The 26279-nt window shown below is 38.2% G+C and overlaps 1 protein-coding gene across 6 annotated transcripts in view; it reads left to right on the top strand.

The window, feature by feature from the left end:
• Positions 1-19246, top strand: part of LOC18421745 (protein CASP) — a 73199-nt gene extending 53953 nt beyond the window's left edge. For 3 of the 6 annotated variants that reach the window (XM_011622038.3, XM_011622034.3, XM_088863950.1), the window contains 8 exons: positions 156-275; positions 597-674; positions 4602-4709; positions 4865-5008; positions 5090-5191; positions 11814-11893; positions 18848-18940; positions 19016-19246. In XM_011622038.3, coding sequence (XP_011620340.1) covers positions 156-275; positions 597-674; positions 4602-4709; positions 4865-5008; positions 5090-5191; positions 11814-11893; positions 18848-18940; positions 19016-19082 — 792 coding nt within the window. In that variant the 3' untranslated portion in view covers positions 19083-19246. Of the gene's footprint in view, positions 1-155; positions 276-596; positions 675-4595; positions 4710-4864; positions 5009-5089; positions 5192-11813; positions 11894-18847; positions 18941-19015 lie in introns of all 6 variants that reach the window. The other 3 variants (XM_006826550.4, XM_011622031.3, XM_088863949.1) reach the window with 1 other exon arrangement.
• The last annotated feature ends 7033 nt before the right edge of the window (positions 19247-26279 follow it).

Genomic DNA, 26279 nt, shown 5'->3' with positions numbered 1-26279 from the left:
GCCTCCTCATTTACCTGCTTCTTGTGTTTCAGATGAGTTTTTGATATGCAACAACTTTCTTTTTGTACTTATTTTTTGATCTTTTATTTTTTAAGAGATACCTTGAACTTTATGTTGCTTCTTCTTTCATAATCTCTTAACATTTTTGGGACAAGGTAAAACTTTCTGAAAAGACGAGTGCTGTTGAGGCTGCTGAAGCTAAGGAAGATGAGCTCCTTGCAAAGGTTAATGAACAGCAGAGATTGATTACCAAGCTGGAAGATGATATACTCAAGGTTTGAAGCATTGCACATCATGACAAGATAACCTACTATGTTTGTTGGGTCAAAATCTTCTTCCTATTTCCTGCAGTATGTGTTCTGTTATGTTTTTGCTATCTTGGAGGACAAGAAAATTGTATGCATCATCGATATGAACTTTACCTTGACTGATGTTATCTTTTATTTTTCTTATTGGATATTTATGCTACATTGTTTGATTAATTCCCATTTAGTTATTATATCATTATATTTCAATTCTCAAGTAGCATATCTGAATCTGTCTAGATCTAGGTTGCCATGTGGCATGTGAGAACTGATGCATGTGCTCTAATGCAGGGTTGTGGCTCTATGGATCAAAAATCTAGGTCTGATGATTGGGATCTTCAAGAGGTTGGGGTATCTGATATGCTTGAGGTACTTTCTATAACATATTATTCAAGTTCTATGTGTTTGAGTTAGGAATTTCTTAACACACCAGTTTGTTGCCAACTGATTACCCTCTCTTCATAGTGTATATTGGTACTTGTAAACTAACGGAAGTACTTTGGAACAATGCCATTACAGAAAATAATAATTTCATATAGATTTTTGCTAGTGGTGAAGCTTTAAAAGATGCCACAAATGCACAAAAACCAAAAGGTCGCATAAGAGTTTTTATGATTACACTTTGCTTTTGCGCAGTATAGTACACATTTTGGAACTCTTGTTCTCAACTGCATGTCAAACGAGGGAGAGTTTGTCGACAAGTAACTGATGCTGTGCAAATGTTGTGGCCTTGGAATGGCAAAATATGAAGTAAATATTGCATGATGGATCACCTGGGACCTTGCAGGAACCTCAGAAGGTCTGCACTTAGGTTGAACTGCTCTTTCCAACTTGTTTTCCATTGTTGTGGAAGCTTCCAAAAGACTAAACAGAAGCGGCAGACAATTTAGGCCGTATTGAAGGATTTATTGTACTGAGGATTTTTGTTTTGGGTGAAAATTTCTCAACCTCCTAACTCTCCAAAATGAAGTTCCTAGATTGGATCATTTGGGGCCTTGGTAGCCACCTTGAGACAAATGCAGAGTGGGTTTTGATTCAGACCTATAAGTCAGAAGAAGTTGCCATTACAGAAACCAAACTCCCTAAGCCTACTCTTTCGAAAGCTAGGGCAATCTGGGGTAGAAGGCCTTTCCAATGGGAGGCAAAATAGGTGGTTGGAGCATCTGGGTTCTTTAGGACCCCTGCCTTCATAGTTTATCTTCCTTTTCTTTCAGATTCTTCTCCATCATCCTCACCTAGTGTAGAGCTCTGATGGCCTCCTGTAGAAGGCCTCCTTCCATGCGATCCAAACTCCCCAGTCTTTGGATGGGACCTTTGGCCAGAAGTACAATCTGAATACCCATGAGAGAAACAAGGGGGTCGTCTATTTCTTGCACGAGAAACTTCTTGGACTTCATCGAAACCAACTGTCTCCTCGATATTCCTATTGTGGGAATCTTTCACGTGGTCTAACCACATGTTAGACCCCCTTCCTCACCAAAATGGATCACTTCCTACTCTTGATTGCTTGGGAATCCATCTTCCCAGGATGGACTTACTCAATACGATATCCGTAAAGAAGCCTATCCTCCTAGAAACACATCCCCTCCAAGACACCACAGACTTTTGGGGTTCAAGCTTCAGTGGATGGGGGAAACCGATTTTGCACAAAATTTTCACCAATGATGGTATTGCTTTGGGGTGGTTTCCAACTCACTAAAAAGCTGCAATTCCTATAATCCTCTCTCAAACTTTGGGAAAATCTCTCCCAAACAACCCCAAACCTCAGATTTTGTCTCTCAATTCCAAAATTAAAGAATTGGGTACTATACTAGAATCTAGACCTTTGTACAAGGCCAAAGCGGGAGCAAAGACTTGAAGCCCGAGCCAAGCTATCAGCAGCTCTGAAACAGGAAGAAATCTACTGGTACCAAAGGTCCAGAGTCAATTGTTTCCTTGCCAAATTGAATTTTCTCTCCCCGTTGTTTCCTTGCCAAAGGGAGTTCCTTTGTAGTCTTCCTGGTCTAATTGAGCTGGAAAAGGGACGTAAAACAAATTGGAATGTTAAAGGTAGACTTAGTTAGAGTTATTCTGTCTGCAAAGGAGAGGAATTGTGCCTTCCAAGGGGCTACTTGCCTGTCACAGCACTTCACTACTGGATCTCAAAGGTTCTTCCCCGTAGATAGAAGAAGCCCAAGATAATAATGAGGTAGAGTTTCTACCTTTCAGGCTGGGAGTCTTGCATACCGTAGGGTACCTTGGGCACAAATACACCCATGATTGAACTCTTGTGGAAATTGACTTTCTGAACTGACCCAAGCTCTAAATCATGTACTTTGGTAGGGGTTGCATCACAGAATAAAATGATATTAACTGCAAACTGGAGGAGTGAGATTATAGGGCTACTCAAGGTAGCTGAGAAGCCACTGAGCAACCTGTTCCTAGGTCTGTTATTGTTAATTCTTCTGAGTACTTCTCCAACAAGGGTGAAGACGGAAAAGGACAAGGGATTCCTTTGCTGCTGTCCTCTTGAGCTTGTAAACAAGCCTTTTGATATTTTGTTAATTAGAAGTGGAAAATATGGAGTGGACGTGCTCTCCATTATCCATGCCCTCTGTCTAATTGTAAATCCTATACTGTTAGCTAGTCAAGAAGCTTCTAATTGTAAATCCTATTCTGTTAGCTAGTCAAGAAGCTTCTATTCCACTATATCATATTCCTTCTCAAGGTTAATCTTCACCTCCAAACCTGGGTGCTTCTCCTGAAATTCTGCTCCAGAGATTCTTGATGAACTCTGGAGTTTCTCAATGAACTCTGGAGTTTGGTGGTGCCACGACATGTCTCAGAAAACTTATTTGATCTATGTGCTCCTTGGTTGTGGGACTCTTGTAAATTTTCAACCATGTGCTGTTGAAATCTTTGATTGATGTGCCTGTCTCACATTTGCATTGTCAGAAAACTTTTATCAACAAGATTCGGTCTTTCCAACTGTGTAAAAGTTTTGCTTGTTTTGTAATTTTACATGTACTTGATCTGAAAACAAATTCCTTGCAGAAACCTTCTTCATTTCTATTAGTGTTTTTGGTTGTAAGAATTGACTTAAAACATGATAATTGCAAGTTGGGGATGAGCTCTGATTCTACTGAGCTATAATTCTGTGCTCCATGCTATTGTTAACCATGTTCATCATTTCTTACTTCAATTTTCTTTATACTGTACTTCATTGGATCCATTAAGGGTTAGTGCTTTAACATGGGCATGAGTTTAATGTGTTTGTCTAAAGCATCTGCATACCTTTGCTCTAAGAAAATAGTGAGGAAAGACTAGGTTTAATTAGTAGGCAGTTTTGATCTCTAGTTGGTCAGAGTTTCCTGGTATTCCATTTTTTTTTTTTTAAGTTTGTTTCATGGTGCCTACATTGAATACGACTCTCATCTCCCCCTAGAGTCCGGACCCACACCATAGGCAGGTCCATCCTCCTTTAAACCTCTTCATCCATCCTTCTCTTATTCTAAACACTTTTTTCACTCTCTCTTTTAACCCATATACCCATCTTTCAGAAGCTTCTTGACTAGCTAACAGGATTGTCAATGAAACCTACAAATTTTTATGTTAGGAAATTTGTTTATCTAATCTTAATTCACAGAAACACTTAGGGGAGGTGCCCTTGAAGGACTGCTTTAGTAGGCTATTTTCCATGAGCTGTCACCTAAGGGTTGTCATGAGAGCATTATTTTGTGGGAGGAACAGCACCTAAGGTCAAGGTTATTGTGCAGAAGCATCTATTTAAACAGTCCCCTTTTTTCGTTCTCTTCTTTTTTGCAGTTAGTGCGTGATATGTATTGAGCTGCGAAGGAGCTGCACTGTACACTTCTAGTTTTCTTGTATTGAGCTGCGAAGGAGCTGCACTGTACACTTCTAGTTTTATTAACCAAGTTATCTCTTATAATTGAAAACTTCTTTTGGAAGCAATGGTGTATCTTTGTTGCTAGTATGTATTTTTCCTACTTGTACACGCTCCATGGTTTAAACATCATAGCCTCTTGGTTTCCTATTTATATTATGCTTGATTTCTTACCATAGATTTACGCGTTGAGAAAAATAGTGATGCTTGATTTTTTACAATAGATTTAAGATATCTGAATTTCACCAGGAAAATTTCATTTTTCTATATGTGAATGTTTCATGCTTCTGCACACATGCATGCAATTTATGTTCATGTTTTTGAATAGGCAGAGGTCTCAATGTATAATCCTTGAAAAACCATTTTAATTACAAGAATCATTTTATGCATATTGAATGTTATTGTAGTTTCAGAATGCAGGGCAAAAGCAAGGTTCGCCAGACCAAGAGCAAAATTCAATGCTCCAAGTAATTTGTAGTCAACGTGATCGGTTTCGAAAACGGTTGAGGGAAACAGAAGAGGCAAGTTTGTACTGTTATCTAACTAATATTGTTTTGAAATGCGCAAAGTTTCCATATGGCCTAAGAAAATGATCCTTGTTACATAGTTTTGCTTCTATGTTTCCTTTTTTCGGTTTTTGTGATTGTATTAACTGATAGGACTCAATATGCTCCAGGAACTAAGACAGCTAAGGGAGAAAGTCAGTGTAGTAAATGTGGAACTCGAGAAGTCTAAATCAGATAATGTGAAGCTCTATGAGAAGATCCGTTTTGTCCAGGATTATAACAAAGAAAGGCCAGTATCCAGGGGATGGAAGAAGGTCTGGATAGAATTACTTTTGTTGATTACTCCTAACATGTGTTATATGTCACATTTTCTTATTAACTTGTCTTGGCTTCAGCGTTCTGAGGATATAGAGAGTGGGTTTGGTTCAGATGTTGAATCCAAGTACAAGAAACTCTATGAAGATGACATAAATCCTTTCGCTGCATTTTCCAAAAAGGTACTTGTTAACATTTGGTTATTTGTTGGCTTGGTTTACATATGTATATTGACAGAATTAGAATGTCCCATGTGTTCTATGGACAATTTGATACTTTGAGTAGTTTTATGGTTCATTTAGATGGAAAGATAAATGTGGGGAGTGACCACTATTTCAGGTACAAGTTGTTGAAGTGTCTGTATATGTAGAAATCTATATATTTGGTGTTCATAGATATTTATGCAGGGGCATTTTGCCCCTTCTTACGTAGATATAGTTTTGTTTTATTGGCTAAATAGCAGGGGTTTGGTCCCTAGCTGTTTAATGCAAAAGAATGTGTATATGAAGTCACGGACTGTAATCTTGCTAGAAGGGACGGAGGCTCCCATAATAAAACTGGGAATGGAAAATGAAGACCCTCTTTATGCTCGTGCAACTGTGAAGGTCTGAAATGATCTGGCTTCAAATAATACCACCATATGCACATAGAAGTGGTTATGCAGTGTAGGTAATGGTTCATTTGTACCATGATCTGCCCGAATCAAGATCAATGACACAGGAATCTGGAATTTGGAATATAAAGACCCTCGTAGATGAACCCGCTTGAGCGAAGGACTGCTGATCTAACATGCATGGGCATGCAAGTGGAGACCAAATGAGGCTTGTGTAACTGGCAGCCTGATTCCCTTCTCCGCGAATGTGTCCACACTGAATGGATTGGAATGCTCCTTGGGTCTTGCCAATGTTTGCAACTGAGTGGTAGAATTTCCAGCCTGATGATATCGAATTTTGCACCAATTAATTGCTACTAGTGAGTTGGATTCAACTAGAATTCGGTCATAACCATGTGGTGATGTGGAGGCTGGTTTGATGGTTCTATTTCCAGGTAGTTGTTGTAGCTTTCAGCTCAAGTTGCAAAGCAAAGCAAAACCTGCCCAAGTTGGTCCCTAAGGTGTGCCCTCCAAATCCGAAGTGGTATAACCTAGTGGCAGCATGTTTGTTGGAAGTGGGAGCAGGGGCAAGGGTTTGTCCCACACTTAAAAGTTCTCTTCCTCAAGATCATATTGGATTGCTGGTCTAGAGCGTCTTATAGAGAAGACACTCTCCTTAAGTGTGAGTAGGATCAAGATAGCCTTTGAGATGGCTATACTATAGACAAGGACAACTCCTACATTATAATTAATTAATCAATTATTGAGAATCAGTCATATACTTCATGTCTGCTGTATTTCTTGAATTATAACATAAATCAGTCCCATTATTGAATTAAACATTAACATGTGGAGTAATCCCCTACTTAATGTAGCAGGGGATCATATTATATTAATTTGAAGGTTGAGTGAAAATCAACTTGTTTGTAGCTTCTATTGAATGTTTTTATAAAATCAGTAGGTGGCACCTGGGTTGCCACTTGAAGATTGAGGTCGACCAAACCAGCAAACGCTATATGTTCATATACCAATGAAACAACCAACGGAACGCCTTCCACCTAGGGGGTCAGGATGCCTCGGCTTGGAAAAGGTCGCCCTTTTTAGGGTGGCCCAAACCCTAAAAATCTCAAAAAAGAAAAAGAGATCTTCGATGGATTTCTTTAATAGAAAAAGAGGTCTGAGACAAGGAGATCCTTTACCCCCTACTTGTTTTTGCTATTCATGGATTTCTTTAGTAGGCAACTAGACCAGGCTATGTTGCAGGGATTGATACCCGGAGACTTCCCCTTTGGCTGCGACTATGGGATTTTTCACTTATTTTATGCTGACGATTCCGTAATTTTCTGCAGGGCTTCCTATGCATCTGCCTCTGCAATAAAGACGATTGTCACTAATTTGGAGAATACTCCTGGCCAAATGTTAAACTCTACAAAAAGCAAGGTTTTCTTCTTTAGGGTTCCACAAGGCAGTCAAGCATGGATCTCGAGAAAGATGGGGTTCAGTGAAGGTTCCTTATTGGTGCATTATTTGGGGCTACCTTTGTTTCATGGACATTTTCGACATAGTTATTGTCAAAGCCTGGTTGGAAAGGTGATCAGTAGGATAGGTACATGGCAAGCCTTATGTTTATCTTAGGCAGGACGTCTTCAACTGCCTAAGTCAGTCCTCAGTGCTTATGCTATTTTCTGGATACTATCTTTTATGTTGCCAAAGAAAACCTGTAACATGATAGAAAGGGGGTTCATCTTGTTAATGGGAGGACAATTTGCTTTCCTCAGACGGAGGGAGGGCTGTGGGTGAGTGAAATGATAGACTTCAATATTGCAGGCATGATGAAGCCGACATGGAGGATTTTATTAAATCCATCTTCTTTATTTGCTCGGTTCTTCAAACACAGGTATTTCAGATTGTGTTCCATTTGGGATTCTGTAGCTAAGAGGGACCCTTCTCATGCTTGGAAGGGCATTTATATCGGTGGATTTCCTGTTGGATCCTTGGCGATCAGTGTAGTCAATCCGGGACTCTTTAGATGCAAATGGACGGATGGATTTGAGGGAACTTGAAGGGTAGAAGGTTTCGGAGTTTATTGATGGTAACCCACAATCATGGACATTGCCTTCACATCCTTCAACTTTACTGAATACTATATGGGTTATGGGGTGATGTGGAGCTATATACTCTTCCCTTGCAGCCTAAGGATGATTCATTGGTATGGGCTCATTCTGCCAATGGAACTTTCTCAATCATATCAGCATGGAACTTCATTCAATATAAAAGTTCATCTCAGCCCTTATTTCGTGCTCTTTAGTCTTCAAAATATCACCCTCGGGCTAAGTGGTTTTCATGGTTAGCTATGCATAATAGGTTGCCAAATTCATCCATATTTCAACAGCGAAGTATACACATGGCTACTATTTGCCCTTCTTGTAGAAACAACGAGGAGAATTTATGTCACCTCTTGTTTTACTGTCCCTTTTCCCTGGCTGTTTGGCGATCTTTAGCTTGGCAGTGTGGCAGGAGATTTGTGCCTGGTACTACGGTCCTGGATAATCTTCGTCGGTGGTTAGCCTTCAAATTCAGATCATAGGGGTCACTTGACATTTGGACGGCTATTTTTTCGCAACAATCTGGTATCTATGGGAGGAGCGGAACAGACGATTCTTTAGATCTAACGCTCTAAAGGAGCAGGTTGTAATTCGTATTATTACACATGTCAAGGCTCTAGCAGAAGTTAAAAAATGGGCCTTCCATTTGTCAAAAAAGGCGGTTATTGAAAACTTACAGATCAACTGGCTCCAGCAAGGAGCCAAAATCCTCAATCCCAGTAGCATGGTCATCTCCTATTCAGTGTTAAAGTTGAATATTGATGGTGCGTTCTTGTACAATTCTGGTTTCGTAGGACGGGGTGGGGTCATAAGAGATAGCAATGGTGGATTTGTGGCAGCGTTCGCTAAACACTTTGGAGTTGTATACTCTTAGAAGGTTCCAACCCCTCCTTTGTTGTTGTAAAGCCCCTAGCGAAATGAATTTTTTTGTGAGGTAGCTGGTGCATAGACTCCTATAGTCGTAGATAAATGAGAAATTTCTTCACTCTTTTCTATGTTCTTGTCCTATGATAAAACCAGAAAAGTTGCTCTGTTTTCTCTCTAGCACAAAAAGAAATGTTATCTCGCCCACAATTTTCATCTATTTTCTTCTTTTATCTCTCATATTATGCTATCCGAACTTGTCATGGACTTTCATAGTCATGGGGGTGCTTCTTGAGCTTCTTTCTTTAAATAGGCGGTGGAAATGTAGTGCCTTTTCAGAGGGTAGTTGCTTGATCTCTGTCACTCTCTCTGGTTCACAAGTGCTAGCATGGGTAAGTTAGATTACCCAAAGCTCTTATATGTCACATTGGGAAGACGAGGAAATGAAAACAGTTGTTTGCAGAAGAAAATTAGGCATAGGGGAAGGGGCAAGGGAAGCAGTTGCTTGTCATAGAAGCTATGGGTAAGTCTTTACACATCTCATGGTTTTACTTTTGTCCAGCACAATACAAAAGCAAAAGCTTCATTAGTGAAAACAAATGACATAAAATGCTCTTTAGTTTGGAGAGAACCTTTTTCTTTCGAAGTCATTTACTCAAGTAAGCAACTGCTGAATTGGTAAACAGGCTGAGTCTACAAAAACGTGTTGGTGCACATAGCCATCAAATTTCTCTTAGCTGCACCTCTCATGCTATGCTCTATGTTCTTCATTTCAGTTCTCTTGATGAAAATGTCACTTCTATATCTTGTTTTGGGAGTTCAGAGTATGAAATGAGAGTTTACTTATGAAGTTATTTCGACAGATGTCATTCAAGAGTGGTATTTGCAGTGCTTTGTTTTTTTTTTACTTTTTCTTGCCTTTCTCTTTGTTTTCATGGTTACCCTTACATTCTCTCTCTCCTCCCTCTCTCGCTCTCTCCTCTTTCTCTCTCTCTAAGGCGATGTTAGAAAATGCACCCGCTTTGCCGCCTAGGCTGTCCAACCAGTTGAACGAAGGGCACAACCGCACAAATTAGGGCAAAGGTGTGGTACCAAGGCAGTTGTCACTAGGCGCCACCTAGGCAGCACCTTTTGGCATCGCTCAAATTGGCGGAAAAAAATCCTCATTATAGGGTAAGAAACGTAATTGTCATCCTCTAAAGAGGGGGGAAAGGTTTTGGGGGGCATTATGAACCCCCAAAACGTATTTTGGTTGTTAGAGAGAGAAAAATACCCCAAAAACAAAATTCTAAAATTTTCTAGAATTTTTTATTTCTTGCAAAATCAAAAAACAATCAATCTGATACTTTTTGTGGGTCGAATTGATTGTGAAAGAAGACTTTTGGCTCTTGCGGAGCATCGATTTGAGCCAAGATCTAGTGCATATCAAAAAGGTTCATTATTTCAAATTTTTGGTTTATGGTTTGTATGATATTTATGAGTATTTGGTTGACTGGTTTTTATCCCTCTTCTTTGGTTTTTTTCCTTATAAATTAGTTCAAGAACTTCAAGTGTAGGATTGCATGTTTGTTCTTGTATTCTTGATTGAAAAAGGTCCAAATGATGAATAATGTGTATTTCTTTGTTTGGTTGGATTTTTTCTCGTATTTTTATTTTGCGTTTATGCTTGGACTGGTGAGGCCAAATTCCATAATGGGTTTTCATTTGTGTTTAAAGGCATTTTACTAAGATGGGGCAACCTAATCTTACTAAAATCTCTTAAACATAATCAAATTTGTTTATTTCTCTTTAATTTCTTGTTCTTGTATTCTTCATTGAAAAAGGGCCAAATGACCAAAATGTGTATCTCTTTTTTTGTTTGGATTTTTTCTTGTATTTTTCTTTTGAGTTTATGTTTGGATTGGTGAGGCCAAATTCCATAATGGGTTTTTGTTTGCGTTTAATGCCATTTTACTAAGATGGGGCAGCTCAATCTTATTAAAATCTCTGAAACATAATCAAATTTTATTTTTTCTGTTTAATTTTCTTGATTGGTTTCTTGTTCTTGTATTTATATTTTTTTTGAAGTTAATGACTTAATTTTTGGATTGATTCCCCATAATCCATTGTGGGTTTTTCTTTGTGCTTAGTGGTATTTTACTAAGAGTTGGTGACCTAATCGTATTAAAATACCTGGAACTTAATTGAAATTGGTTTTTTTCTATTTAGTTTTCTTGTTTGGTATCTTACTCTTGTATTTTTTTTTTTTTTGAAGATAATGTTTTGGATTCGCGCCCCATAAGCCATAGTGGGTTTTTCTTTGTTCTTAGTGGCAGTTTACTAAGATTGGGTAACCCAATCGTATTAAAATCTGTCACTTAATCGAAATTGTTTATTTCTATTTAATTTTCTTGTTTGGTTTCTTGTTCTTGTATTTTTTTTAAGTAAATTGTATTTTGAATGAAATTTAAATTTGTTTTCACTTTTTTGATTAGGTGAAGATTTCTTCTTTTACTACTAGCAAATAATCTGATCAGGGGTGGAAATATGGCTTGTGCCCTAATCCTAATGATAAGATATGTGTGGAGTGCAAATTTTGTAAAAAGTACTACGATGTATTAGTAGGTTGAAGAAACATTTAGCTGGTATGAGAGGGGATGTGGCCCCATGTACCCAAGTTCTTCTAGAAGTTAGGAGGGAGAGGATTATGTAGGATGGATCAGAAACAAGAAGGAAGCAGCAAAGAGAAAATTTGAAGATATCACTAGGTCAGTTGATATTTGGGGAGATAGAGTGGATGATGAATTAGCTCAAGAATGGGGCTCTATTAATATGCTATTGGATCTTGGGCAGAGAAGATCTATAACATGCAAAGAAATTTCCCTAAATCCATTTCCTTTTGTTCTGTTGTATTCTTTTCTGTTTACAATCTAGTTTTGCAACTGAGAAATATATATGAGGGCTAATTTTTAGTTTTATTGTTTCATTTATTGATCTGCAAGGCTTTTTATATTAAGTTCATGTGCTTTTACATGATTGACTTTCCAGTTTTGTCATGTCTCTTGAAGCTGGTTTTTTGTTATTCATGAATTCTTGACTTTCCTCTGCAGTCTCATGTTTCATCGTCTTTTAGGCCTATCAATTTGTTCCTCTATGTAGTGCAGTTGTATATTTAGTTATCAATTGCTTTAACATATCAATGTCTAATTCATTCATATTGAGTTGGGGCACATTCGCTCATTGAGATCTTCATATTGAAAATAGGAAAAGGAACAAAGGTACAAGGAACTCGGTATCCGGGATAAAATCACACTTAGTAGCGGTCGTTTCCTCTTGGGCAACAAGTATGCTTTCTCTTATTGCCTTTTTCTCGTGCATCATGTGTATATTGCTATGGCTTCATTTCTCTCTTGCTGTACAAGTAGTATGCTTTTTCTTATTGCCTTCTTGATGTGCATCATATGCGTATTGTTTTCCTCCCTTGTTATAGAAATCACACTATCATCATCATTTTGTCCTTTTCTGAATTAATTGGGGTCGGCTATGGAAATCACTTTATATTGTTCTTAAAAATTTCTAAGTTGTATCACATTATATGTCAATTTGCATGTTCTCTATCAGTCCTTTCTTTTTCTATTTCCTGGTTCTTTTGTTTTAGAGAGGGAGGGAGACCCGTGGGGAGGTCGGGGGGTGTTAAACTTGCATATGTGGTGTGTATATTATTTGGCCAAGTGCTTTTACTTGTTGAGTTCCATGAATTTCTTCTATGCTCTAGTTATTTCTCTCGTTTTCTAGATCTTTCTTTTATCCCTCCTTATGAACCCGAGCAATTTTGCACAGTTCAAGGGATTCATTTTTAACTAATGAACTTCGAGATCTTGTAAATGAGTAGCATGATCTTTGGATTTAACCACTAGATCATCAATGTAGAATTTCACTATATTGTGCACGATTTCCTTGAAGATAATAGTCATTGCCTCATTAATGTGTAGTGCAACATTTTTTGAGCCCAAAGGCATTACTTTGTAGCAGAAAATGCCTTTCAAACCTTGTAGCGGAAAATGTCCCTCGAGGTTCAAAAGGCAGTAAGATCTTCATCTTCTGGGGTCATTCTGATTTGATGGTACCTTGAATACCCATCCATGAAGGAGAAGGCCTTGCATGCTACCGTAGAGTCTATCATGACCTCCATTGTTGGAAATGGGAAATCGTACTTTGATTATGTGGCATGCTAGTCTCTAGAATCAATATAGATTGGAACTTGGCCATTCTTCTTCTTTACTGACACTATATTTGCTTTCCACTTCGTGTGTTTCACATCACGGATGAGTATTGCGGTGAGGAGCTTGTCGACCTCCGATTCTATTTTAGGGGCAATCTTTGGTTATGGTTTACTGGATGTTGTTGTATTGGCACTGCCTCCGAGTCAAGTGCTAGCTTATGGATAGCTACCTTAGGGTCTTACCTAGACATCTCATTGTTTGTCCTCACAAAGACGTCACTATTTTCTTGAAGGAAGGCAACATACTAGTCTTTTTTTTTTCTAGGATCAGCGATGCGCTAGCAAGGTGGACCTTGGATCACCCTTGCCTGCCAAGTCTATTTCAACAAGTACATGTTCGGTAGCCTGGCCACCCTCCTCAAGTTGTTGTGGATTGGCCTCTACTTCCGTGATGGAGATTTCCTCATTACCTGAGTCATTTTCCTTTAATCGATGAGAAGTTGCGTTGCAGCTTGATGAATAGTGGGCCAATTTGAGTTTTCGATCAAATGGAGTTTATTAAAGGTACGTTTTAGGTCATCATCCTTTGTAGACCAAATGGGGGTGCTTTTAGAGTCATCACCCATATTGGACTGATTTAGGATAAGTTTAACGTTTTCAACCCCTTTAGACTTGATGGAGGAGCTTTGGAGTCATCACCCATATTAGATTGTTTAGGATAAGTTTAAGGTCTTCACCCCATCTAAGCCAAATAGGGAAGTTTTTAACGTCATCACCCATATTGGACTGGTTTAGGGTAAGTTTAAGGTCTTGACCCTGTTCAGACTAAATGGGGGACGTTTTAAAGACATCACCCCTATTGGACTATTTCGAGTTGCTTTCAATGTCATCACTCGTTTTAGGCATAGCCATCTGGTTATTATTTTCTTGGGATGGTCCACTAGGGAAGATTTGGATCATGTTAGCTGAAGTAGGCATTGATTTCCTTTGATTGATAGACATAGTTTGATGCGGTCTTCTTTGGTTTTGTCATAACAACCAGGGTTCAAGGCTATCCTATGGCCTGATTATGGCTATATTTGTGGCCAACCTCCTCAAACGCTTGAAATGGGGTAGTAGTCCTCCTTTTCCTAAACCTATAGTTCATATACTAGGATTGTGTTCTCATCACCTATTGGCTGCCTTTGGTAGCCTAATAATGAACTCTTGTAGTGGACTGTGGGTCATGGGAACTATTGGGTCAGTTTGAGAAAGTGAGTGTGAGACATAGTCACTAGTAGAGATGGAATGCCTCAATATATTCGCATTTTCCTTAATGAAGTTGGATCTGATTTTTATCAAAATAATTTTAAAATAATTAATTGTGTTAAATGATTTTTAGAATATTTATATGAATTTTTAAAAGGCTCTGAATGTTTTATTTTATCAAAATTAATTTTCAAATTAGGTCAAATCGAATTTTTATGTATTTAAATATCTTGAGGGAAAGGTAAAATATTTATGATTTTCTAAAAATCAATTTATTAATTTAAAATTTAGTTAAGATTATGGGGGCCCAAGATTTAATGCGGCCCACCACATTAGAACCACTTATGTGGGGTGTGGGGCCCACTTGTTTCATCCATAGGTGGGGCGTCCCACTCTTTCCTATTTCATAGATGGTGTGGCTTGTCCATGAATCCACCTAGGTGATTTGAAATTTAAAATAGAATGTTATATGAAATAAGCATGATTGTTTTCAAAACCAACAGAGTCTAGGGCTGGGAAGGGTTCCACCTTCAAAGAAAACTTCAACTTCTCAAAGGGGCAATCAAAACCTGGAGCTCCCAATTGCCAGGGAGCTTCCGTCCCCCAAAGAGGCGATTCTTCTCACCATTCGGCAATGGGACTCCGCTGAAGAGCTCCAGAGCCTCTCCTCCTCAGAAAGGGCAACTCGATCTCAAGCAAAATTAGAGTTCCAAAATCTTCTTAGAAAAAAGGAAATCGTCTTGGCTCAGCGGTCTCGAGTCAAATGGCTCAGACATGGAGACCAGAATATTGCGTTATTTCATAAAATTACCAACTGCAGAAGGCGAGCTCATTCAATGTCCCAGCTTAAAGTTGGGAAACAAATTCTGGACCAACGGCCCCAATAGAATGTGCCATTATCAAATTTTTCCAGAATCTCTAAAAGGCTCCCTTTGGGTCCATGCCAAAGATGGCGGACCTATCTTTCCTAACCATTCCCCCTCACTCAGCTGAATGGTTTGATCGTCCCTTCGATGAAGTAGAAATGCTCAATGCTATTTCTGAACTTGGCCAAGACCAGACTCCAGGGCATGATGGCTTTCCAATAGCCATATTTAAAGCATTTTGGCCCTCGATGAAACCTGATATCATGGCCTTCTTCCTTGAATTTCATACTAATGGGGTAATCCGTTGGGCTATGAGCACGACTTTTATTGCCTAGATTCCGAAAATCAAAGGGCAGAGGAACTCAAAAGATTTTAGACCAATTACCTTATCAATAGTTCCTACAAAGTCCTATCCAAAGTTCTCGCCTCCAGACTTTGGGAGGTCTTTCGATGGATCATTTTTCCCACCCAGGGTGCTTTTGTTAGGGTCCTTGATGTTGCTTTGATAGCTCACGAGGCCATTCCTTCGAGACAGCTCTATAAAATTACTGGGATCATTGTAAAGGTGGATTGGGAGAAATCCTACGATCGAGGTATCCTGGACGAGGCTCTAACACACGAGTTTTGGGGATCGATGGTGACTTTGTATAATGGGATGTGTGTCCAGCCCTTTCTTCTCTATTTTAATAAATGGCTCCCCCAAGGGATTCTTCCCTTCCTCTCGAGGACTTCGCCAAGGAGACCCCCTTTCTTCTTTGTTATTTGCATTTGTGGGTAAGGTGTTCAGCAGATCCCTCTCTTGGATGTATCAAGCTGAGCTTTGTAATCAAGGTGAGTCGCCAAGGCCCTGCCATGAGCCACCTGCAGTTTGCCGATGACACGCTGGAGTTCATTGTTCCACTATATCAAAAATTGATTACATGCTCTCATAAGGTCTTTAATAGCTACAAGTACCCAACAAAAACGACATATCTATAGAATGGGTGTAGCTAAGATGAAGAGGTTGACATGTATGACTGGCAAGACAAGAAAGGATAGAATTCAAAATGAAAACATCCAAGTGAACGTAGGGGTGGTTCCAACAAGCCATAGGATGAGAACACGTACAGGGGTGATTTGGCCATGTGTACTATCGACCTAGAACAACACCGTTTGGGAGGGCGATTTGGTTCGAGTGGAAGGCTCTAAATGGGCAAGGGAAAGGCCCCAAAGGACATGGATGAAAATAATGAGAAAAAATATGGTGACTTATGGTCTTACTAAGAGTATGACACCTAATAGAAGGAATGGCGAAACAATATTTGTATAGCCGACCCTAAATAGTTGGGATAAGGCTCGTATGATGATGATGATGAATATGTATGTTGTGTTTTGTAAAGGTAGAGAAGTTGAATTGAGTTGTCTAGGCCTTTCGAAAAGATCTTTTTGTAGTAGATTTACTTACAAGCCTATAGAGCACTAAATCTCTTAGCCTTTGGGGTGGACTTCTTTGCAAACCTATTGAGAGGGTATATTTATAATGAAATAATATTAAAAAACTATGCTAGGGCTATTTGTTTGATCCAATTTATAAATATATACTCCTTTCATTTGATGAACAATTATAAATAATTGAAATTTGAATATATACCCTAAAAAGAGTTTTTTTAGCCCATTTAATATAGACCAATCCGTTTGGTGAAATGCTTAGATCTAGGCCTTAGTAGGAATTTTTTTTTCCTTTTTCTAATTTTCTCGATGGATTTATTATAATTGCATGAACAATTTTAAAAAAGAAAAAATTGATTTTTAGTTCCTAGAGGCCTAGATGTTAAAATTCTCCAAATGGATGGTAATGATTTATTATTGGAGGGCGACTCATTTTGACTATATCTAAGGTGCAAGTTGAATTTTATTTTCTAAAATTAAATGTTGGGATAGAGATAGTCCCTATACTGAATTTGGGTTTATATACATGCCATACTATAATTGTGGTTTCATTATATTACAATGACACAGTGACATAAAATTAATCTCCATGTATATTTATATTATTTCTTGGTTCCTCAGTAAAGTGGTCCATCCAAGATGGGCCCTTATTTATTTGGAGTTCTGTTTGAGTTTTGAGTTATAGGATGTGGGAGATTTGTGGTGGTTCTTTGCAGAATTTTAGTCATGCATGTATCTTTTGCTCTTTCGTAGGTGGATTTGAATGTCTCACTATAATATGAGGAGACATGGAATCCTAATGTAATGGATACGGGTCATAGGAGGTAACCAAGTCCTCTACTGTTCTCCATAATCCCAGATCATGGTCCAGCTAGTATATGCCTTCTATTTGTGACATTAATGCTTAAATGATTTCTTTATCATATCCATTAGTTACCAAAGCCTTATGATTCAGAATATGTTCTCGCTCTCAAAATTTATTGTTCCTTTGGTGTTTCATTCTTGAAAATCGCCTTGTTGCATGCTTCCGCTCCCACTACACAGATCATCATCAGAGCCTTTTTTCCTGGTCTGCTAATTTGCTCTATCAAGGGCCATACTCTCTGTGAGGCCATAAATCGCCATGTCATTTCTCACTTTTCGATCCATGCCCTTTTGGGCCTACCCCTTGCCCTTTTTGAGCCTTTCACTTGAACCAACTCGCACCTCCTAATAGGTGTTGTACTTGGTTTATGTTGTACATTGCTAGCCCACCTAAATCTATTTTTCTTTCATCATATCGCCTATTGGAGCCATACCTAAGATCTCCTGAATATATTCATTTCAACGTCATCATCTCATCTATATTCATCCTATGGTAATGTTGTTTCTTGACTGCCCAACATTTTACCCCATAAAGCAAAGTTGGTCTCATAGCTGTCTTATAGAACTTCTCCTTCAGCTTCATTGATATGTAGCAATCACATAAAATTTCAGTTGCACATTTGCACATCGCCCACTCAGCTATAACGCTATGTGCGACATTTTCTTCAATCTCTCCTTTTACCTCGATTAACGACCCGGATATTGAAGTGTGCTTTTTTTTGTATTTCTTGTCGTCAATCTTAACTACACCCTTGTCTCTACTCCTATTACTAAACTTACATTTCATATATTTTGTCTTTGTCTATCTAATTTTAAAACTTTTGGATTTTGAGCATCCCTTCGAAGTTTGAACTTTGTATTGACGCTGCTTCATGTCCCATCAATCAAAAGTATGTTGTCCGCGAACAACATACACTACGGTTCCTCATCTTATAGTTACGTAGTTAAGTCGTCTATACTAAGACAGAGGTATGCGCTCAATGCTGATCCCTGATGTAGACTTATTTTCATTGAAAACTCGTCTTTCCACTAACTTTTCGTACACTTTTTAGCACTCCTTCATGCATACCCCTCACTAAGTCGATATAGTATTTGGAGACAGCTTGCTTTTCCAACACCCACTAAATTGAATCTCGAGGTACTCGATCATAAGCTTTCTCTAGATCAATAAAAGACTGGAGGTCTTTTCCCTTTGCCTTAAATTTTCAATAAATTGCCTAAGTAGGGAAATTGCCTCATTGATTCCTTGATAGTTTCTTGCCTTAGTCATTGCGCAATCATTCTCTACAGCAGCTTCATAGTATAAGCTTATAAGTTTGATCCCTTGATAGTTCGAATATTCCTCAAAAAGTTTTTGATTACCCATTTTCATATTGTGTTAAAGAATGAAGGCTACTAGCGAAGTCACAATTTTTACTGAAACAGATCTTGTCTGTTTCAAATAATGCAGAAAGACTAGAGATTATTATCATAGAAAGATGACCTCTAGAGAGACTATATCAAACCATGGCACAAAGGAGTGCAACGTATAATCTGTTTAAATTAGACTGGTTAATTCATGTCATTGTTTTTCTCCTTTTTCAATGTTGTCTATGACTGAGCAAACCTGTGTAGCTTGTGCACTGTTGAACTGAGACTGACGTTTAAGGTTTTAATTTCTTTGTATATAGGTACGCACGAACTTTTATATTTTTCTATTCAATTGGGCTCCACCTGCTGGTCTTCACCAGCTTGTACAGAATGTCTGCCTTGAGCTTTCAAAGGTACCACCGCTGCATTCTTATATAAATATCATCCTTGGATTTTCTGATTACTGTTACACTATAATGTCCCTGCAGCTCTATTCCTGATTCTGATGAGACAATTATGATGAAAAATAGCAATATCAACATCCCTAAGCTGTGAAGAATGGATACTTGGAGAACACATTAATTCATATGTTCAAGGCTTAATTATGGTATTAGATATCAGTTGTTCTTCAGTGTAAAGTATGAACAGAACAACAGCTGCAGCTGAACGTAATCAAATAATGTAGTTAAGCGCTGAGAAAAGTCATATCCTTGCCAAAACGGTCATTTTTTAATTTGTGAGCTCACCCGAGCTGGGTTCTGTCCGCATGGGGTATTCTGTATACTCCCATCTCCATCTGCTAGTGTGGTTCCCTCGTGGTTTTTCTTTCGTTCTTTTTTTTTCCTTTTTCCTTTTTTTTAAGTTGTTTCAGTTTCCACGTTTTGTGGAATTGTTTTCTGCTGGAAAGGTTTTGACACACAGCTCAATCTCATCATGGTCAAAGCTTTCTTTTTTCCCCCTTCTTTGTCGCTTTTATAACATATTCTCTCATTTCCTTTGCAATGTGCTTTTTTTGGATCCTTCTGTCCATTGAATTACCACGGGGGAGATTAACAAAAAAAATCATGTTTTATTTGTGCAATTTAAAAATAGGAAAAGTTTATATAAGGTTGCAATGTTTTACTAAAGGTGTACATAAAAAACAGAGTAGAAAATGTTATGAAGTTGGAAAACCTTTAAATTAATCATTTCGATAAGAAAAATAATAATTTTAAGTCTTAAAAATGATGTATCTTTTAACAAGTTGTGGACAGTCTATTTTCAAGATTTTCAAATGTTTATAGATCTTTTTGATTTTTATTGTTTTTAAAATTTAAAATTTCATGATTAAGGTTGAACATGAATTTTGAAGCTATTGTAAGGAACACCGGAAATATATCTTCTGGCAAACTGTAGACGTGTGCCTAAAATTGTATAATATAAGGCGGGCACCATCTACATCTCACACTTTAAAAATACTTTTATATGTTCTATGTTCTACAATAAGTACTACTTTTTGAGAGTTTAAAGTGTATTTGAATTTTGTTACTTTTTCTTTGTACATTGGATTAAGAATCAAATTCGGTATATCGATAGTTTCACCATCATACATCTATAAAAATTATTAAAAATAATAAATAGCCAAAATACCCGTACTATTTAGGAGCATTTTGATAATAATTATCGCCATCAAAGTTTTATCGTAACTATTCGTAGTCAACTATGTGAATCATATTTTGTCATTGTGCTCTATCAAGGGTCATACTTTCAGTCTACGGGAAATGGTCAAGCATAAGCAAATAATGTAGATTTAGGATTTATGGAAAGTTATGGCAAAGTTTGATATTTGCTGTTTACTTAACACAACTTTCATTTACACAGGCTTCCGACTGGCAGGTACTAGCAAATGCATAGTCGTTTAGGTTTTTATTTTGATAATATTATATATTTTAGATTATCTTTTTAAATAGTTTTTATATTTATTTGATGATGAGAAGCATGAACATGCCGAATTTGAGCTTAAAAAAAATACACTTTATGCTTTCTAAAAGTGAAACTTGAGTTTAAGCCGAGAGTTATTAAGCCCCGATCATTGTCAATAATGCGGCAGTTTCATCCAGCCGAAGAATGCTTTCGACTCGATTATCGGACATGAAATGATTTAAAAATCCTTCTAAAAGGATAAATTTTCATTGGAAGTAATTTTTAATCAATAACCATGATAGAAACTTCATATTTAAATCACGTCTCTCCATTCGATCATTGGCGGCAGTTTGGCAGCTAACTGTGGCCATAGATGAAAATGAGTTTTATATATTACCTGAATGGTCTCCAAATCTTCCAAAATTTGGACGGCAGGTTCCTAAGACACCACTATATCATCCCACCAATATTCACGTCAAACTGAGTTGATCTGACTAGTTTTGTGAATTGACCGTGGTGAGCCGTTCTCAGACCATGTGGCGAATCAAACTTTATAACTAATTGGACCGTGATTCGAGTCAATTACACCCATTTAGGCTCACCAAAAAAACTTCCATTGATTTTAGGGCATTTTTGTGTCTTGAAAACGACGAAATTGGGCTGAAAATATCTTGTAAGCTTTTTTTTGTGCAAATAGAGCTCTGCGCTAACCTCGATTTCTCTTTATTTGAATTCTATTCAGATTCTACGTCATCCAAAACACACTGAAACATGATATTTAGTTGTTTTTGAGTTTGAAGTAAAGATGTTTCCTGGACAGGGTGCCGTAACTGTCTTGTGAGGTTACCCAGAGCAACTATCACAAGTTTTTTCTTCACTTGTTCGTGAGAACGTGGTTGCAACTAGATCAAAAGGCATTATGTGTTTTTCTTTGTTTTGCATTTTTATGTTCTAAAAGACGTACAAAAAGGATCGCAACACTCATTAGGTTGGTTTGTTGGCACAAGTAATAATGTTTCGAAAATTTATTGAAATTCGATTACTGCCATGCATTACTATAGCTGCTTATATTCGTACCAGATCGAGCCATGTTGTTATCCGTCGTTCATGTTTTATTTCTTTCCAAGTTTGTTGGAGTCAAAATCCTGTAAACGGTTGATGCATGAGCGCCATGAATCCCAGAAGGGTGATGGGTATAGTAAAAGTATGAAGGTTGGAACCACTGCTCCAACAGGAAGGTCTGTGCGACAAGTTCACCTCCTCTTTTCGAAACACCTTAAAGCCAATCAGACTAAAATGGACACCCAAAATCACCATATTGTGGTTTCCATTTCTACTGACACCACCCCACTAATATTGTTGATGTCCTTTTTATTCTAAAAAAAAAAAAAAACGCCCAAGATCAGTTGGAGTATCAAGCCACAATCTCAAGGCACTTAAAGACCCAAACTCCTGATTAAAGACAAAGCCATGATTAATCAGCACGAGGCAGTTGAAGTCAAGCTTAAAGTGGAGTTGTTGCTGGAATTCATGGGACATTTGTTAGCCGCCAGGGATAAAAATTCAAGCTTGAAGAGCTCGTTGGACTCCTCAAGAATGATGCGGAGTGTCGGTGTGAGCGGGAGCGGGAGCATGGACCTATGCACAGCACTGCAAACGGTAATCTGAAACCCAAAGTGCATAGTCTTTTTATTTTTAAGTGGAAAGGATATATAGAGTCGGGAAAGGTTTCTATACTTCCCCTACTGCATAGAAGTTTTATCCTCCTCCTATCATCCAGCCGTCCAATTTTGATCAAGAGAGTCACTCACCGTTTGATCTTAGTTCTGACGTCTCAAAGTATTTTATTTTTAATTGTTTTTATACAAATTGTATAAACATGAAATTTTGTATGTGCCATCTTCTCATAGGGGTGCACCTATAAAAAGATATTAAAAATAATTTTTTGATAAAATATAATGATCAAAATACCCCTTGAAACTGTCAAGGGTATTTTGGTTATTTTAATTTATTGAAAATATTTTTTTTATATTTTTCGCTAGTGCGAGTTTAATAGAGGAATGGACGTCCGGTGTCAAAATAGTTTATAGAAAAAAATTAAAAATAAAATAGTATTGAGACGTGACATTGTGATTGGGGCAATCTTAACCCTCCATTCAGAATGGACGGTTGGTTAACAGGGAGGATAGAACTTTTATGTTGTAGGGGAAGTATAGAATGCTTATCCTATAGAGTAAGCCCATATATAGAGTAGTTGTTGAGATACATGTTGTCTAGAGTAAGATTTGAATGCTTAAGAAAGAAAAATATATAAAGAAACCATTTACTTTTGGTATAAAGAGGTCATAATAACTCTTGTCTTTTTTATTTCAAATTGAGTGGTTGTAAGAATATTATTGATTAGACCCAAAGTTTAAAAAGAGCTTTCTCAAACTTTATAACACACCTCCAATTCATCCAATTTGATATCTAATGATTAGAAGTTAATGTGATCTTCTTGTGACAAAAATAAATAGTCACACACCATACAATCCCCTATCAAAAATAAGCACAGGCCGTTATATAAGGTACTAGGTCATTCACATTATATGACCACTCTCGTTCTTGGTCATGATATGCTCCTTCAATCCTAAGCGAGGATTCAAGGATCTTCTAAAGAACACCAAAGCCCAAGGTAGAGATTCTCAAATAATGCTATACAAAAATCCATACATGGATATGTATCCATCCTAGTTTTAAGAGGAAAAAATCCCTTTACCAAGTCATAGCACTATCATTAGACCTAAAAAAAAAAACTAGGGCGGTTAGGAGATGGAGAAAGGCACTAGATCAAATTTCGAGGAAAGTAATGGTACACTTCGAACTCACACTTGACCAAGGGGTGAAGGAAAATTGGTTGCTAGACTTCATCTTAAAAAAAGAGTGTAACGAGGAACTGCCCTGAATCCTCAGGAGAATTTCAGTGTGGTGATCCATCCCTCGAACACCGAAATGTTTTTGCAGGGAGTGGGTGGGGATTTGGGGTAGCAACAGGTTGGGTACTGCTGGACTCAGACCCGGACTTGAATAGGCCAAGATGGACCCGTAACCGGACCCAAACCAATGGCTCTAGAGACCCGTACTTGTATTGACACTATGGACCCAGGACCTGACCCATACCTGGACTCCAACCACTCCCAATTAGCTCCCGTTCATTTGTGTTTGAACTCCATGCGTTCTTAAATATGTAGAAGAGAGAGAGAGAGAGGAGCAAGGGGGGAGAGAGAGAGAGAGATGGAGTGAACATGAGCGCCCCCTGGTAGCATAGCACATGGGCGCCCCCTGGTAGCAGAGCACGTGAGTGCCCCCTGGTATTAGAACACAGGAGAGGGAGATAAACATGAGCTCCGTTTCAATGGGGTTCTTAAGATTAAAGCAAGATGGTCTGATTAGATGCTTGAATTTGAGGGGTTTTATAAGTGAGTTGTTCAGTTTGTGAAGGTATGCATTGGGATTTTCAGTGTTGGTGAAGAATGGGGATTTTCGTGTTGGTGAAGAATGGGATTTTAGGGCAGGGTGCTACTTTTAAAATTTTTCTCAAAAATTAGATGAGGAACCTTTAATTAACGAGAAAATATCTCTTTACACCGTGTTTTTAATTTTTATATCTTATCATACTCAAAAATTAAAAATATTACTTGTAAATAAAAAGTGACCACCAACGGGGAACAGGGAGGGCAGGTCCAAGCTGCCAGCAGCACGACTTCGAGTGAAATGCAAGAAGGCAGTGAGGTGGGAGGGTTCGGGGGAGGAAGGTGGGGGTTCGAAGGATGAAGGGGCGGTGGGGTGGTGGAGGGGGCAGAGCATCCCAATGTCCTGAGAGAGGGTTGAAGGCACCCCATGCCAGATTGGTCGAGGAGTATTGTGTATCGCTTTTGTCTCTCTATTTGATGGTGGTTGTTTCTTCTTGCGAATTTTGTTTAATACCATGAAAATTCAAAGCCTCCATAAAAGGACTCTCCTCAAATTTGTGGAGGTGCATAAAAATTTTCAGCATAGTAAGGACGAGGTTAGACTTAGACTAAGGCCAAATACCATAGGGATTTCCAAAAAAACCCTATCTTGTTCCTATTCCATGCACGAAGCTTCGACTGCAAGTTATGACAAGAATACACAGATGTGAAAAATCAAGAAAATATTCAAACAATTAACTACCAAAAAGACACAATAATGTTGGCCTTCCACCCTTGGTCTCATTCTTAATCTCACTTTCTCACTCTAGAATTTCGACCAAAGAAAGGTGGCCAACTGCTCAAGTTTTGATCCTAGCAAACAGAGATCGGAAAGGACAGGAGGATCGCAAACGTAGGATGAAAAAAAAAAAAAATAGTACCCAGAACTCGTCCAGAAAAATTTTCGAGCAAATAGAATGCCTAATTTAGGACAAGAGATAGAGAGAGAGGGAGAAGGATTGAGGGGAAAACGTTAAGGCAACGGTGTGTGAGAGAGAGAGCCAAAGCCTTTTGGCAATTGGATCTAGAGAGAGAGGAGAGGCGCATGGGGGGTGGGGTTGAGGGGGAGAAAGTTAGGGCGAGGGTGTGACATAGGGAGCTAAAGCCTTTCTTCTTCATGATTGGGGCTGCTTTCTCTCTGTTTCCTATGAACATGGTGATGCTTTCGTCTGCAACTTTATAGTCAAGATGTTGGTTCGTTTAAATTCATTGTGGTTCCTCTCCAATTTGTTATTTTTTCAATTCTTTGGGTCAAAAATTTGTAACCAAAGGGATTTAATGAGTTGTAAGATAAAAAAAATGTCACCTTTTGCTTACGAGTAATATTTTTAATTCTTGGATATGATAAGATATAAAAGTTAAAAAAAGGAGATAAGGGGATATTTTTCCTTTAAAAACCCTTTATATACGCCTCCCGTCTGAATTTGGAAGTACTTATGATTTCTGACATCCTATTGACCAATCTAGCTTTATACACTAAGGACAACCAAATTATAGGCCACATGACAAACCATAGTCCAACCTTAAGAATATCCTAAATATTCCCCAAATATACTAGTAAACTTATTTTTTTGAAGAAAAATGCAAAATTTGTCTGACTAGAGTCCGTACATGTCCCAAACCCCCATAAATTTCACGAAACCAAGAAATCATGATTTGAAATAAATTCAATTCCAGCAATTATATAGAAATACAATTTCCATTGGGGCCTAAGGCCCAATTATATAGAAATACAGTTTCTAACTTGATATCAAAGTCAGGTTTAGATAAGTTTAGGTTCATTGGTCTTCCTTGGTTGGAAAAATTTTCTTTTCTAGATAAAAAATATGCTTTCAGGTTGCCGATAGTTTTTCCGGCAAAGTTTCTGTTGTCTTGTCAGTGTCCGACATATTGCCGACAGTTTTTCTGGCAAGATTAGTCTTCACTCTATCTTTCTTCATGTACCTTTAGCTATGTTTTTTCGGGTTGTTGTTGATTGTGGGTTGTGTTGCCGAAAATCTACGCTCTGTTTTTCTCTAGGACGTTGGGTCTGTTATGATGCCGGAGTCTTAACGCTTTATGTTTTTCGTTGTGTTTTCTTTTGGGTCGTTGGTTGCTTCTTTCGTCTTACTTTACATTGTGCTTGCATTATTTTTCTTCTCTCACTAACGAGAAGGGTTTGCCTTTGGATGCTTGTGGGTATTACCTTTCTTTTGATTGGTGAGCCCTTACGTGACCAAAACCACCTCACCCACCTTCTTATATAACTTGTGCCGGTTAAACCTTACGTTGCTCCTGCCCTGCCAAGGACCTCAGTTTAGAGAGAGAGTTGGTTGTACCCTCTTGTTGCTGCTTCATCAAGATCTCTATTTAGAGAGAG

The sequence above is a fragment of the Amborella trichopoda genome, chromosome 4 (assembly GCF_054954075.1).
Source record: "Amborella trichopoda isolate Santa Cruz 75 chromosome 4, AtrichopodaSantaCruz75HAP2 v2.0, whole genome shotgun sequence".
Lineage (NCBI taxonomy): Eukaryota > Viridiplantae > Streptophyta > Magnoliopsida > Amborellales > Amborellaceae > Amborella > Amborella trichopoda.
The sequence above is the reverse complement of the archived record's forward strand: the minus strand, read 5'-3'. Positions and strand labels throughout refer to the sequence as shown.